The sequence below is a fragment of the Salarias fasciatus genome, chromosome 11, assembly GCF_902148845.1.
Source record: "Salarias fasciatus chromosome 11, fSalaFa1.1, whole genome shotgun sequence".
NCBI lineage: Eukaryota > Metazoa > Chordata > Actinopteri > Blenniiformes > Blenniidae > Salarias > Salarias fasciatus.
The window spans coordinates 17,614,481-17,628,779 of record NC_043755.1 but is presented as its reverse complement, the minus strand read 5'-3'; the positions used below and the strand labels follow the sequence as shown (position 1 = coordinate 17,628,779).

The 14,299-nt window shown below is 40.9% G+C and overlaps 1 protein-coding gene across 1 annotated transcript in view; it reads left to right on the top strand.

Moving 5' to 3' along the window:
- Positions 1 to 14,299, top strand: part of col14a1a (collagen, type XIV, alpha 1a) — a 139,957-nt gene that overhangs the window by 112,876 nt on the left and 12,782 nt on the right. The window contains exons 40-42 of the mRNA XM_030102838.1: positions 4,262 to 4,315; positions 12,714 to 12,767; positions 12,861 to 12,932. Coding sequence (XP_029958698.1) covers positions 4,262 to 4,315; positions 12,714 to 12,767; positions 12,861 to 12,932 — 180 coding nt within the window. The remainder of the gene's footprint in view (positions 1 to 4,261; positions 4,316 to 12,713; positions 12,768 to 12,860; positions 12,933 to 14,299) is intronic.

The following is a 14,299-nucleotide window of genomic DNA, read 5'->3' as shown; positions in this document are numbered from 1 at the left end:
AGTACTGATGCCATAATCGTATTCAGATACTGAAATGTTAAACATAGTTTGTCGTGTCTGGTTCATGTTGGATACATTTTTTATGCCTCCGAAACAACAGCTTTATGTGATTCGGTTGTTGTATTTATCCATCTTCTGCAGAATTTGTTAAAAAAAGGGTTCATTTGAAATTCTTATGTAAACCAGCAGCGTTGCGTACAGTACGGAGCATCTCTGTTGTGAATTCAGGCAGTGAAACGCCACGCTGTTAAAACAGGCTCATTTTCACTTCAACTTCATTTCGTTCTTTCATTTCGAACATGCACAAAATCAAATAATCAGTTCACACCAATCAACCAAAAGATATCTCAGCAGACAAACTGTGAATAAATAAATGACAGCAGAGCAATATAGCCTGGGTGCATGTCAAACAGGAGTCGGAAGATTTATCATTTATGAAATCCCACCCCTTCTCCATAAATAATCAGATTTAAAAAAAAATGGCTTTCACTTATTTAATAATCAGTTCCTTGATACATGCTTATTATTGCTGTCAGGCCCCGCAGCTTCTCTCATGCTCTCAGAGCGCTTCACTCCGGCTGTTGGTTTTTGCGCTTAATGAGATCTCTGCTCGGATTGAAGGCGGTGAGAATTACTCAAGACAGCTTCTCTTGTTCCTGGTTTATCTTAAACATTTAGCTGCTCCACATTTCACTCAAATAAATTTCAGACTTCTGTAAATTAATTATGTCTAATTCATTTTTGAGTCAAAGGTGAGTCAGGAGACTTTAAAGAAAACAGGAATTACTTGTTACTGTTGTAAATACAGCACTTAACAGCTGGGTTTTTGAACTTGGGTTATATTCCGTGAAGTTTTCATATTTTTAATAATTTATTGTAGTGTTTAAGGAATTGTTCAGTACCATTAAATGTCTGGATTCAGATAGAAAAAAAAGGTGTTTAGTAGAAAAACTTGTTTTTTTATTGCATGTAAAATCAGAAAACACCTCACAGTGAAGGATATGTGGTCAAACATTTAACTGAGGCGCCAGCTGACTAGTAAATTTAATATTAACCAAAATACACAGGATTAAAAGTCTTTTTTACTTACTTTATGACTAATAATTCTCTCTGTATGTGTCCTGAATGTGTCTGTGCACAGACAACGACACACTCACACAAACACCCTCTCACTTTATGGACTTGATTTCTGCCTTGATCGATGCATTAAATATTCAATGCATCGATGAGGAGCCTCATGTTGCAGTGTCAGATGATTCATCTAATTGTTCTCATTCTTTTTTTCTGTCTTTTCTGGCTGGACAAAAGAAATAGCAATAGATAAAAGACACAACTTCCAGCGTCGGTCACGTCTGTCTGTCTTTCTGTATTTGCCTCGAGAGGATTGTTCAGTTGAGTTCACTTCAAGTCTTTCATTCTTCAGAAGTAGAGATTTGTCTTATCCAACATTTATTCCATAAGTAACGGGAAATAAGAAAATGTGAGAGAATGAGATAGTCTAATGTTTTTTTTTCTTTTTCCTGATGTCCATCTTTAGCTGCAGGCAGATGGTCCATGTGGAACTGTCGGTTAAAAAGTTAGAATTTCGATAGAGGACTTAGGCAAGAGAGCAAAAGGAAGCAGAGTTGTGTTTTAAAGATATTTTATTTTCTTCCCACACCAGCGAGCTTAACTCATAAGTCACTGCTCCCATCTGTCAGTCACTGATCCATCCACACTGGTTATACTTGTTTTAACCATTTTCAAGGGAAATCTAAAGCTTCGGCAGCAATACTAATGACCTCCTTAAAGTCTTTTGAAGCAACAGTGTATTAATTACAAGACTAAAATTCTGATAAAATCTCCTATTCACTTAATTGAGTGAGTGTTTTTTTTTTTTAATGATTTCTTATAAGGATAAACTTTATTTCCTGTGCTGGAAGTTGCAAAGTAAGTATTGCTGACTATAGTTTGTTCCTTTGAGAATCGTCTTAATTTCTATCTGCACCACTGCAAGTGTGACGAAGTGTGACTCGGTGAATTTTCTGTTATTGAGGGTTTGGTGAGAACCTAATGAGGCTGGAAACCTGTAAGTTTATGCTCAGACCTGGGATACCTGTTTAATTTTTATAAGAAAGAGGGCGAGGTATCCGCTCCCGTGAGATGGGAACAGCGAGTCTCTGCTCGGGCTCACGGAGAGCTGCAACACTTCTGGATGAGGCACTGCCTCCTGCTTTCTCTGCCTGCGCAGTCCTATTAATAAAAACTGGCAGTACTGCCCCGTGCTGCACTGTGTTACTGAGTAATAATGCGTTTTGTCAGAGAGAGGAATATGAATGGGTGTGTGTGGCTCAGTGGGGGAATATTGTAGCTTCCAGGGCCCAGTTGTAATATACGAGGGACCACAGAGAATATCACAACTCTAAAGCATCAATTACCTTCCCTTCGCCCGCTCTTTCCCTCGTCCTTTTTTCCTCTCCTCCTTCGCCGTCCCTCGCTCGCTCGCTCGCTCCTTATTCTCGCCGCAGTAAATACAACGTAACCTTGTCATCAGCGTCCCCTTCACCTGGGTTTCAATACGACCGTGTGAAACACACCTGCATTGAATAACAAAGAGCGCCTGTTTGTGTGTGTCCATCTCCCTTTATCCAGCTCTCAGTGTGTGTGTGTGTGTGTGTGTGTGTGCATGTTTGTGTGTGTGTGTGTGTGTGTGTGTGTGTGTGTGTGCGCGCGCCTCTGCATGCGGAAATAATTTAATGTCTATCTCCTCCTAGATATTCTGCAGATGTATGTGCTTGGCCTCCTTGCTCCCCTGTTTTACTCAATACTTAATCATCTGGACACTGTATGTGTGTGTGTGTGTGTGTGTGTGTGTGTGTGTGTGTGTGTGTGTGTGTGTGTGTGTGTCATTCTGTCGCAAAGCATTCCCAAGGCGAATATATTGAGTCCGAATTACTTGTACACTTGGATAATTCATTTCTTTAGCCTTCTTTGGTCATTTAATTCTCCATAACTCTCAAATTTGAGGAGGAGCTGATTAAGAATCAATCACGTACTTGATAATTGAATACTGAATATTTCATACTTGGTTAGTTAGTATTCAAGGCCAAAGCTTTGTTTTTACAACAAGTTTAGAATTGATTTTCATCAGAACCAATAAAGAATCTGCAGAAAACAATAAAAATCTCTCAGAACACTCGGGTGATTTGTTGATTGTTTATAATTGTGTCAGGAAAATAACTTGCCTCAGTTGCATTTTTCCCAACTCATAAATTATTGATGACTCGGTGTATTCCTCCGTTACCGTGTTATGTGCAGATTTCTGCGCCCTGCGAGTGAACGTGACACGGGGAAGATTATTGCAGACATCTTGGGAGAACACACATCAGCCAACATGGGAACGGCGGCACATCATTAATCATACGAGGCCCGTCCTCGGCGACCCTGTCGTGTAATTTGTAGAACCTTTAACAGTGTTAACTGTCCTGTTTTATGAGCCCTCCACTAATACTGAAGTGCGGAGATAAATCACTTCAACACTTAATCTATGGCTGCGTTTTGGAATTGGCTGTGTGCGATGACCTGCGGAGAGGTAGATGAAGAGAGAAATGGGGCAGGAGATGGAGATGCAGGCCTGCCTGCTGGGAGAGAGAGAGAGACCGCACCCCGAGGGCTCCAGGGTGGTCCTCTCCTCAAATCAAATTTATTTCCGCTGCTGTCAAACAGAGCATTGAGCAGGACCGCGCGCCCGGAGCTGTTTTGACCTCTCCGTGATTGCGTATATGCATTGTAATTATGAGACGATGATATTAATAGAAAAGACACGTTACGTTCTTCTGACAGATTTAGAGGATTAAATCCATCCATTATCTGTAACTGCTGTAGCCTGTGGAGAGTCATGAGGCTGAGAGCTTATCTCAGCCGGCAGTGTGCAGAAGAAAAGGCATATGGACAGGCTGCCAGCTCTTTCTTCCAAAAGATTCAACAATTACACCTGCAGCCAAATTGCTCTTGCAGTCAGATGAAGTGAGTCCTCTGAGAAAACCCACACGAGCTCAGGATGAACATGCAAACTGTACATATAGAGAGTAACCAGTGCATCATGGTCAGACAACCATAACTGAGAATACTAGAGTTTATAGAAACAAAACTCTGCTTTATTAGACTTGTTTTTTAGTAACTCAGTGAATGAGTGTCTTCCATGAATCACTTTCCTTTTTAAATATCAAGTGTTTTAACCTTTTCTTCCATGGTAGTAATTATGTGTCTGTATTTTGTTCAGGGTGTTCCTGGAAGCCCTGGATCACCTGGGAGAGAAGGCCCTCCCGGAACCAGGGTAGGACACCAGCTTCTTCTACTGTTGTCCAACATTTGAACTTTGGTGAATGATAAAATGATTTGACTGTCGTGAATCTCCACAGAAATGATAAAAAAAATGTTTGTGCCACACTTGATATTTTGAGTCCCAATTCCCATCGAGTCGCAACTCAACCCCCAACTGCACAGGCTGCATCAGGAAGGACATCCGGTATAAAACTTGTGCTAAATGAAACATGTGAAACATGAATTGAATTTCTTTTTCAGTTATTTCTTGTAATTAAATTAATTCATGTTCCAGTGAATGGAAGTGAACCGCCAGAGGTTAAAAAATTGCAAGCTGCATTTCAGAATATTACAAGAGCCTTTTCGGGGAACAAGGAATGAACAACTTAGAGCTTTCCTGCAGCAATGGAGACTGATCGAGCCTTGAAGGTTGGCGCTACTAATTCCCACAGGTGTTCCAACTTTTCTGGATTACTTACAACCTCCTCTGTCTGCATAAATCAGTGTTGGAGACAGATCATCATGGCTTTTACAAATGTAGGTCTGTTCTTCTAGACAAATTAAAAAAAGGAAAAAAAAAACGGCCAAGGTGTCAGTGAGAACCGTTTTCTTCACCATCGGAAACTGAAACTGACAGGAAGCGGTCCGGCAGACCCAACGCCACACCAGAACACAAGACAGGTTTCTGAGCGGCAGCTCACTGGACAACAGCTTGAAGCACAGCTGGAAAGTGCTCGGAGTATTTCGGCTGTGAAGAGGAGACTTGGAGCCGCAGGTTTGACGGGACCGGTTCACACAGCAAGAGAGGAGATGTCAGAATAAGTCGGGGAGTTTTCCCCGGGCCATGAAACACCGTCATTAGACGACTGAACACTGGAGGAAGGTTATTTCAACTGATGAATCAGAATTTGAAATCTGGGGTTCATTATGCAGGATCCTCGTTCGCTGTTGAGCGGACGGACACACAGTGTGTGAGTTCAGTTCAGGAAGTGTGATGGTCTGGGGTCGTTTTACTGGATATAATATCAGTGATTTGTACCAACTGAGAGACTCCCTGAACGAAAACGGCTTCCGCAGCGCCAGGCAGTCCCCTCTGGTGTGAACCCTGAAGGTCAGAGGTTCATCCTACAGCGAGATTAGGACCCCAAAGCATAGAAGCCGTCCAAGCTATGCCAGAGCTACCTCTGGAAAAAAGAAGAGGACGGTAGCTGAAAGACAGAAGACAGTTACAGGACATGATTTACATGAGTATTAACAGCTTTCAGAAAGATATGATGTAGATCCATCATGAATTATTAGTAGAATTTTGTCCTGAAGCCATCTTTACGAGTTGTAGAAGGGACAGTAAACATTTACAGAATTGTATCTCAGTAACGGAAGCTTGTTAAAATGATCAAACCGCATTTGTTCGTGATGTATAAAATGTATAAAGAGCAATTTCACCCCTTCCCTATTCCTAATAGCGAGCTGCTCTGCTCTGTTTATATTTCTAAAGCTGAGTCCTATGACAAGGGGAAGGTAAAATGATTTTATCCATGAATTAACTTGCATTTTCTATTTTCTAAGCTTCAAAAACGTATACGTTAGTGTGCACTGCATCAAAACACCCAGCTGAATGTGCCTCCAGGTTTTATGCCACTTTGTAAAACTCTGCATTTCTTTCACCGGCTCCTAAAGTTGTGTACTGTCTGGGTTATTAAACACAGCCGTCGCAGTAGATCACATCTCCTTCATAAAGGCTCTGTAATACCAGCCGTCTGCAGTTGATATTGACAGTGGAATCAGGCCTTACAATGCTCAGCTGGGCCATAAATACCCAAACAGTAACGAGGCCAGAGAATGTGTCAGCGTGCAGAAAGAGGAGCTTTCAGTCCAGATATGTAATGTGAAAAGCGAAGCGCGTTGTCCCGGTTTGGCTCCTTCAGAGGTGAAACGCTTTTACACATAATCCATCTGCTGTCTCCTGGTCGGCCGAGTCCAGACGCTCATCTCTTCAGCGGTGGCTGTCAGAAGTCGTACATAGTTTGAAGCCTCGTCATGTGGTTTCCACTCTCCACACTTTTGTATGTTGGCTCTCGATTCTACTCACTGTGCCAGGTCACCATGAAGTCCACCGACCGTCGGCAGAGAATGAATCAGCTCGCATCTTATTCCGGTGTAATCAGTGGAGCCAATCGAAAGCATTATTTTTTTTGTTATTATTCATCCGTTTCCAACACGACTTTCTCTTCTTTTTTTTTTCTCTGGTGTTGCTTCAAAACAACATTTTACCAACTGACTACAAAAGAGAGCACTGGCCAGGTCGCGAAGCTGCTCCGCTCGTTTTTGATGTACAAATATAAAGTGTGGAACTCGCTGAACCCCCGATGGCCCGAGGTTGTGTCCTTTCAGATATTCCCCTGCCGCCCGTGATATTTGTCCTTATGTCTGTGACTCACACAGCCTGCATTTCCATCAAACTGCTGCGTTGCCATTTTATGTGAGGCAGTTATTGATACATGGTCACGCCCTGTAAAACGGAGTGTTTATTATTCATAGTCGAGGGTCTTTGTGCACAGTGTCGCTTTGCAGTGCAGCCAAATCCTATAGGCACGGATTCTCTGCGTTGGCTCTGATTTACATCCTCGGTGACTTTTACAATGCTGCACTGATTCACGTGTATTTTTTTTTCTTTTCTGTTGAAAACTACCAAATTTATACAAGTTATACAAGAACGGTTACATGTGCAGGATGAAGCCAGAGCAGAGGGCTTTAAAAGTGGATGTTGGATTGCTCTACGCTCCACCAGGCTCTGCCGCAGGCTGCATCATAAACACCGTCGGTACAAATGAGGAGACACACAACTTTCACACCAGAACACAAGTCAGGAGGTGTTGTTTTTCACGGCAGATATTTTGACACGCAGTGTTCAGACGAAGGCGTTACTAACAATGTTATTAATGGCTGCGTCGAGTTCAAATGTATCTGTGAAATGTGACTCGCGGAGAGAGGAGGAACAATATCACAATTATAAAACCGACGCGATCATTATTTTTTTACTTATATCTGTGTTTTCCCCTCTGTAATGAGGCAGTTTTGTTTTCACGGTCTCCCAAATTGCTCTAAGAGGAAAGAAATCTGTAGAAATATTACTCCTAACACTATTACTACTTCTACTAAGAAGAATAAGAATGAAATGAATAGTAACTATTTTTATATTAAAGTTTCTTTGTTAAGAAAAACTTAAAATAGTGTTTTTATGAGATGAGGCAGGCCTTGTTCTTCCTTGTTTTGGATAATAAAATAACAAGGCCAAAGTGATTAATGTCAGTGATAACTTGATGTAAATACAAAATAACGGACTTAAGAATCATGCACAATATACAAAGTAATGGCATATGTTATGATGGAAGCCATGTATAATTATGCTGATGATGAAATGATTATGTTTTATCTTTGTTTTGCTTAAGATGTGTTCCGGTTCAGGTTGTTCTCCATCTTCACCGACAGTCAGTTTAAATCAGCTGGAGCACTTTTTGACCATTAATTGGATAAATCAGCATAGAAAATGTATGTATAGTATCCAAATGTTTACTATTTGGCTAAAATATTTTATTTTCAGTGGAGACAAGTCCTCTAAAGTCTGAGCTCCTTGTCGTTTCCTCTTTGTGGAGAGAAGCCTCGTTGTCACCTTGAGCTGAGAGTGAGTCAAGGTCATAATGTGCTAAAACAAACATCTTAATCTATAAACTCTGTAGGTTCATTTTTTGTACTTATTAGAGCCAAACATTCTGACCTGAATGGAAACGATCACAGTGGTGTTGTATAATTAGCAGTCTGAACTGTGTCACAGGTTACAGAACGTGTTTACCGATGTAATTATTGAGCGTAATTGTATGAAATGGCTAATCAGGGAGCAATTTTAGCTGCAATCAATTGTGAAAGACACCCTCTTTGTACCACTGCCTACAACAGACCTCTCACATTAATGTCTCATTGAAATACTGCGGTTGTGGCGGGTGTTTTGTAACAGTAATCATTATAGTGACTACTGGAAATAAACTCACAATGCAAAATCACAAAGAGCTCATTGCAATTGGGTTTCTACGCAACTGTGGAAGTCTTTGTAATCAGACATGTAATTGTTGTCAAATTACTACTGATGATCTCAGAAGAAACTGTTAATGTTTACTTCAGAGGATCTATTGAAAGCAGTGGTGGATCCAGATGAAAACCTATTCTGCACGGCGCATTAGCGATCTAATAGCAAGTGAAGAAGGTCAGCTGGACTTGGTTCTGTCTTAAAAGAGGTTTCCACATGTGAACAGGCTGGCGAGTCACCAGCATGAACTGATGAAGCTGCAGAGATAAGGAACGTCTTCCACTCCATTTTAAGCTGGAAACATTAGAGCATGCAGAGGCGAACAGTAGGTGTCAGCTAACGTTTGATTTCTCTGACAGGAAGGCATCAGCCTGGTATTGCTTATGGGACTTTTTTGCCATTTGAAGAGGATTTCGTCCAGCCACTAGTCCGTATCATCCGGTGTGCATACCACACAGCAGGGACAGCAGATAACCCAGTATTGATCTATGTTAAAACTGTACCGGCATTACTTTATCCTGTGGACACACACAAACACTGTACAAGACCTTTTTTTTTTCTTTAGATCAGTCCAAGCCAAAGACAGGCTGACTCAGAGTTCCAGAGAACACAGGTTTGGCTGAAAGCAGACAGCAGCAGCCAGCTGGATCAGTGGAAACAACAGTAACTGTCTCCTGGGTCCTCCATCCCTTCATATCACAGCGAAATCGATCAGGGGAAGCTATAAATCTTTATTCCGTCCCAAACTTTTTCAATTGGAGACCAATACGTGTCGATTGAGGTTTTTCCCTGAAACCCAGCCTCATGAAAACCCGTCGACACGCTTGTCGGTTCAGCTCACACGTTCATTATTTGAGAGGTTTTCATGACCTGTAATGTTGTGGAGTGAAACATTGCTGTTCTCCTTCAGATTGATCTTCACAGAACTTTGCACAGAGTGTTCAAAATAACTGAGTTAATAGAGGTTATATAGAAAAATCGAGTTCACTGTTTGTGTATATTCAGGCTGATTTATAAAAAATTATAATGAGATTAGCTTCATTCTGTTTCCTCAGGCTGCAGGTCAGACCTCGAACCTGCTGCTCAGATTTCAATACACGGCTGCAGGGATACATATTTATGAGGCTGACGTCTGTTTGAAGGACATTTATCATCTAATTTTATTTTGAACTGTAAAGGTAAATGGATTTTTTTTAATATGCATATATTCCAGTGAAAAACTTTTCATCCATAAATATTAGCAAAACTAATTGACTGATCTCACAAACACATTAATAGAATTTATGTGTCCTAAAAATGCATTTAAATGAAGATTTGAATGTGATTATATTCTTTTTTGTTGGCAATATTTAATTTTTTCAGTTTTAAGCTTTGGATTCTTTCAGAAGCACATTTAGTTTTTGTCTGCAAAGTGAAAGAGATTCAAAGTGAAACTTTTTTAATGTGTTGACTGTTGGAAGGATCCAAGTCTCCCTCTAGAGTCCTATTAGTGGGCTGATTTGGAGAGCAAGTGTTTACAGTGTGACACGAAAGTTTTATAATGACACACCGACTCACCTTGGTTCTTCTGTGAAAACCTCCGTGTCATTGTACGGAACCCGGGGGAATACGTGGGGAACAACTGAAGCTTCTCCAGATCCTGAGAAAGTTTCTGCGACATCTGGCAGTCTTTGATTCTCCTCCCATGTCTCTGGCAGGGTTCACCGTGTAATGAGAGCCGACTTTTCACGGCGCAAGTCACAAATGGGGTCTGTCCTTTCAGGAAGGAACGTTTTGTTTGAAAATTTCAAGTTCCCTTCAGTGACCAAATGTTCTCTTTTACCCAGACATGCCCGCTCTCTCGTCCTGTCTGGGGCAGTTTCTTCTCTCTTCTTTTTTTTAAATCATGAAAATGCTTGGTTTCAGTCTTTCTCAAGGGGACGTATGTATTTAAATAATCTGGAAGTTTTCACAGAAAGCTATGATTCTGTAAAAATCACTTTGCATGTGATATGAAACCGTCTTGTGGGCAGCTCTCCTACGCCCCCAAATGGAGGGAGCAGACATGAGAGTTGCATTATGGGTTGCCAGGTTTGAGCATTCCAGGCATTAAGCTAGTTTTCAAGTGATGTAATTTTTTCTTTGGGCAGGGTTTTTTTTTTTTTTTTTTTTTTTTTATTAAGATCTTAACCAAAGTTTTTTTTTTTTTAATGAATATTGCATCCAAAGCTCATTCCAAAAAAATAGCATGTTAGTAAATTGCTGTTTGATGTCTGCAAAACCTGGTAAATCATCAGATATCCCCAGTGAACGCACAAACCTGATCCTGATTCAACAAACAAAATTAGAATTTTTGGACAACCCCCATGAATTTTGTGAAAGAAATGCTTGTACTGCTGGCGCACTGAACAATTATGACGCAGTTTTATAAATATTGCAATATTTTTCTGTGATATTGTGATATTGTGTTTTGTATGAGCATGTTGTGAGCTCTCTTAAAGGGATACTTCAACATTTTGGCAAATTGGCCCATTTAGCGCAATTCCTTAGTCATTTCGAACAGCATACTTACTTTTTTTGTGAGGGCGAGCTATTGTTTATTCAGAGGCGAGTCGGGGAAGGTTTTTGGGACGGACACAATGGAAGTGGATGGTATTTTTGTTCCCCCTCGTCAAGCTCATCAAATACAAAATCCAACAACGCCAAAACACTTTGGTGGACACGTTATAATCCGCACATTCACTACGCTGTGAAACACCAACAAATAATATTGTAGCGTTACGACACTGAAGCAAATACTGGGAACTACTTTTTCTTTTGAAATCACTACGGCCAGATGCCATATTTAGTAAGTAGTTCCGTCTTAGCAATCTTCGCATAAACAACTCAATCTGGTAATTTTGTATTAATATTTCACAGCGTAGTGAATGTGTGGATTACAACGTGTCCACCAAAGTGTTTTGGGGTTGTTGGAGTGTGTATTTGATGAGTTTGACGAGGGGGAACAAAAATACCATCCACTTCCATTGTGTCCGTCCCGAAAACCTTCCCCGACTCACCTCTGAATAAACAACAGCTCGCCCTCACAAAAAAAGTAAGTATGCTGTTCGAAATGACTAAGGAATTGCACTAAATGGGCCAATTTGCCAAAATGTTGAAGTATCGCTTTAACGATCTTAGACCCGTCAACCCTGATCTGCCTATAAAATGCCCACATACTGCTTTTGTGAGCAGAAAGTACAAGAAGATAAATTCCTCATTTACCATTTTATTTGTCTATTTGCCCAATAAGACCTGAGAAAAGAGCTGTGATTCTGTTGTTGTCGCTTCCCTTCTATACACAGAATCACCATTTCTATCTTTATTTCATTCCAGGGATTGGCTAAGTGTCCTCTTTATGGAAATCAAAATAAAGTAACTTTCTAATTACAGTAAGAATCAAGGCTCAACAAGAAAGACATAACACTTTCAGTGTAAATAAAACTGCATGAGCAAATCAGTTTCATCTTTAGCTTATGTCCAGTCTCCTTCAAAATAACTTTGTTTAGAATTTTTTTTAAATACATTGTGTATGAGTGTGACCAGATGAATATGTGCCCGAACATTTCTCACACAGAACTATGCAGAGTCTCAAGTCAAAAGTTGGCCGTGCTTATTTCACCCCAGCTTGAACTTTGTGGCTCCTGAAACCGAGAACAGTGACAGAAGAAATGATTATAAACACTCAGATATGAAAGATTAAAACCTGTGTGAGGATATGTCTCACACGTACCTTCATCTTTGCGTTCTTCCAGGTTATTTTATCTTTTTTAATCGGCGATGTGTCTTTTCTCAGAGGCCGTATCGAGGACCTTATAAGGAGTGTCCATGCTGAAAGGGCATCAGCCTCAGTGTGCGACCGCAGAGTTTAGCAGGCATCCAGACTGAAATGAAAAGGATTTACTGAACCTCAGGTTAAGCTGTTTTCCAGAACAATCCGCATCTGGGTTCAGCTTTCAAATTGTGTATTATTAGCACAGTTCAGTTCAAGTGACTCACCGACGCTGAACTACATCAAAGCCTCCTTCACCGTGTGATTATATATCATGTCATTACATACAGTCAGACAGCTGACCTGCAGGATTATGGAGTGAGAGATGCAGTTTCTAAGTAATGTGTGTTTGAAAACCACAGCGACATTAGGACGCGGATATGCCTCTGTTCACCGAAAAGCAACCAAACTGCAGCCTGTGACAGCAGGGATGAAAACACCTGCATCCTGTACAAATTAAATAAAGAACATAGTGTGTTTGGAGGACTGGATGAACAAGCTAATATTTATTATACTGCTTGTTATTTTTCTTGTTTTCAGGGTTTGCCGGGTAACAGTGGACCACAGGGGCAACAAGGCCCCCCCGGACCTGTTGTAAGTGTGTTTTCTTAATGCACTTGATCTTTCCTCCTGCAGCTATCTGTTTCTCCATCTGTTCATTGATGCTATCATCTGGCTTCCTATCAGGGAGCTCCAGGAGCACCCGGAGCTCCAGGACCAGGTGGGCCAGCAGGGTCTCAGGGGGAACAAGGACTTCCTGTGAGTGAGACTCTTTTATTTGGTAAAGATTTTATCTAGTAGTGTTTTGTTTTGTCTAAGCTGTGGGCCGGGGTGTTTGACTCTGAATAATAACCGCTGTTATTTACTCATTCTATATTTCCTGAAAGCCACAGCACAGGGAAATGAGTGAGACATTGCTTTGTGATTAGAATTTGTTGTTTGGCGCTTTACCGTAGCTCCGCCGCTGTTAGCAGCAACAATTACTCCTCTAGAATTAATCATGCAGCTACAATTAGTTAAGCTTACAGGACATTCTTACATTATTACCCTGCGTCTGCGGTGCAGTAATGTATTTGCAGCCTCTAAATAAACACAGGCTTCAATTTAAAAGCGTACCTGCTGCTGTCTCGCTGCTGGAAGTTTATCTCAGTTGTTTTGTTTCAGCTTCTTCAAGCTGTCAAATGCTCATTAATCAGTTTTTTCAGAAGCAGGGGTTGTGAAATGGAGTAAATCACACTGACCCACACAATTGAACAATATAATAAAGAGAGACATTTAAGAGTAATTACCTGTCTTTTCCTAATTTTTGTAACAGAAAGTTATGTAGATGTGCTGCTAAAAAGAGAGTCTGGGATTGTTTGTCCTCTTCTTCTTGGTTTCACTCCTTCCACTGAATTAAAAGCAGCCAGTTAGTGTTGGTCAGAGATTATATTCACTATTATGTCATCTGGTCATGTTAGCATTGCCACAGTAATAAAAGCAAATTTTTGTGAGATTATCCAGAAAACAAATCCTGTTACACTTACATCACGAGGTGAGTTCAGAACAACAGATGAAAATCTCATTATGGTTCAGCTTCAATTCCAGAGCCACGTGGGTCGGAGTCTGTTCAGACTTTCAGCGGCGGCAGAATTTGTGCGAGTGACACAAGCACAGATCCAGACTGCAGCGCCGAACACCCAAATATTGCAATCCAAACTTTGCGTAATGCTAAGAGGAACGGATGATACTGGGATGCTGGTGACAGCTAATCTCGTCTGGGGTCAGTCCGGCAGGCCGGCAGCGAGCTTGGCTCAGAGAGCGGGGCTATAAATCACTTGCTCTCTGCCTAACACACACAAATGTACACAAAAAGCAATAAGAAACCACATCTGCCTCATCTCTTAGGCACAAAAGAGCAAAAAACACCCTGGAGAAATGTGTGTACTCGCCCCTAATGCATAAAGAAAAGACAATAAGTAGTTTAGTCTCACATTTAACTTCTGAGATACTTAGCTTCATATTTGAGTGCAGCATTTATTTAGTCATTCAGACCCTGTTCTGCCACCTGCGACCCTCAGCCAGAGCTGCAAGAGACTTTTTTTTCTTCTTCTTAAACAAAGTTGTTTTTTATCTGAAAGAACTGC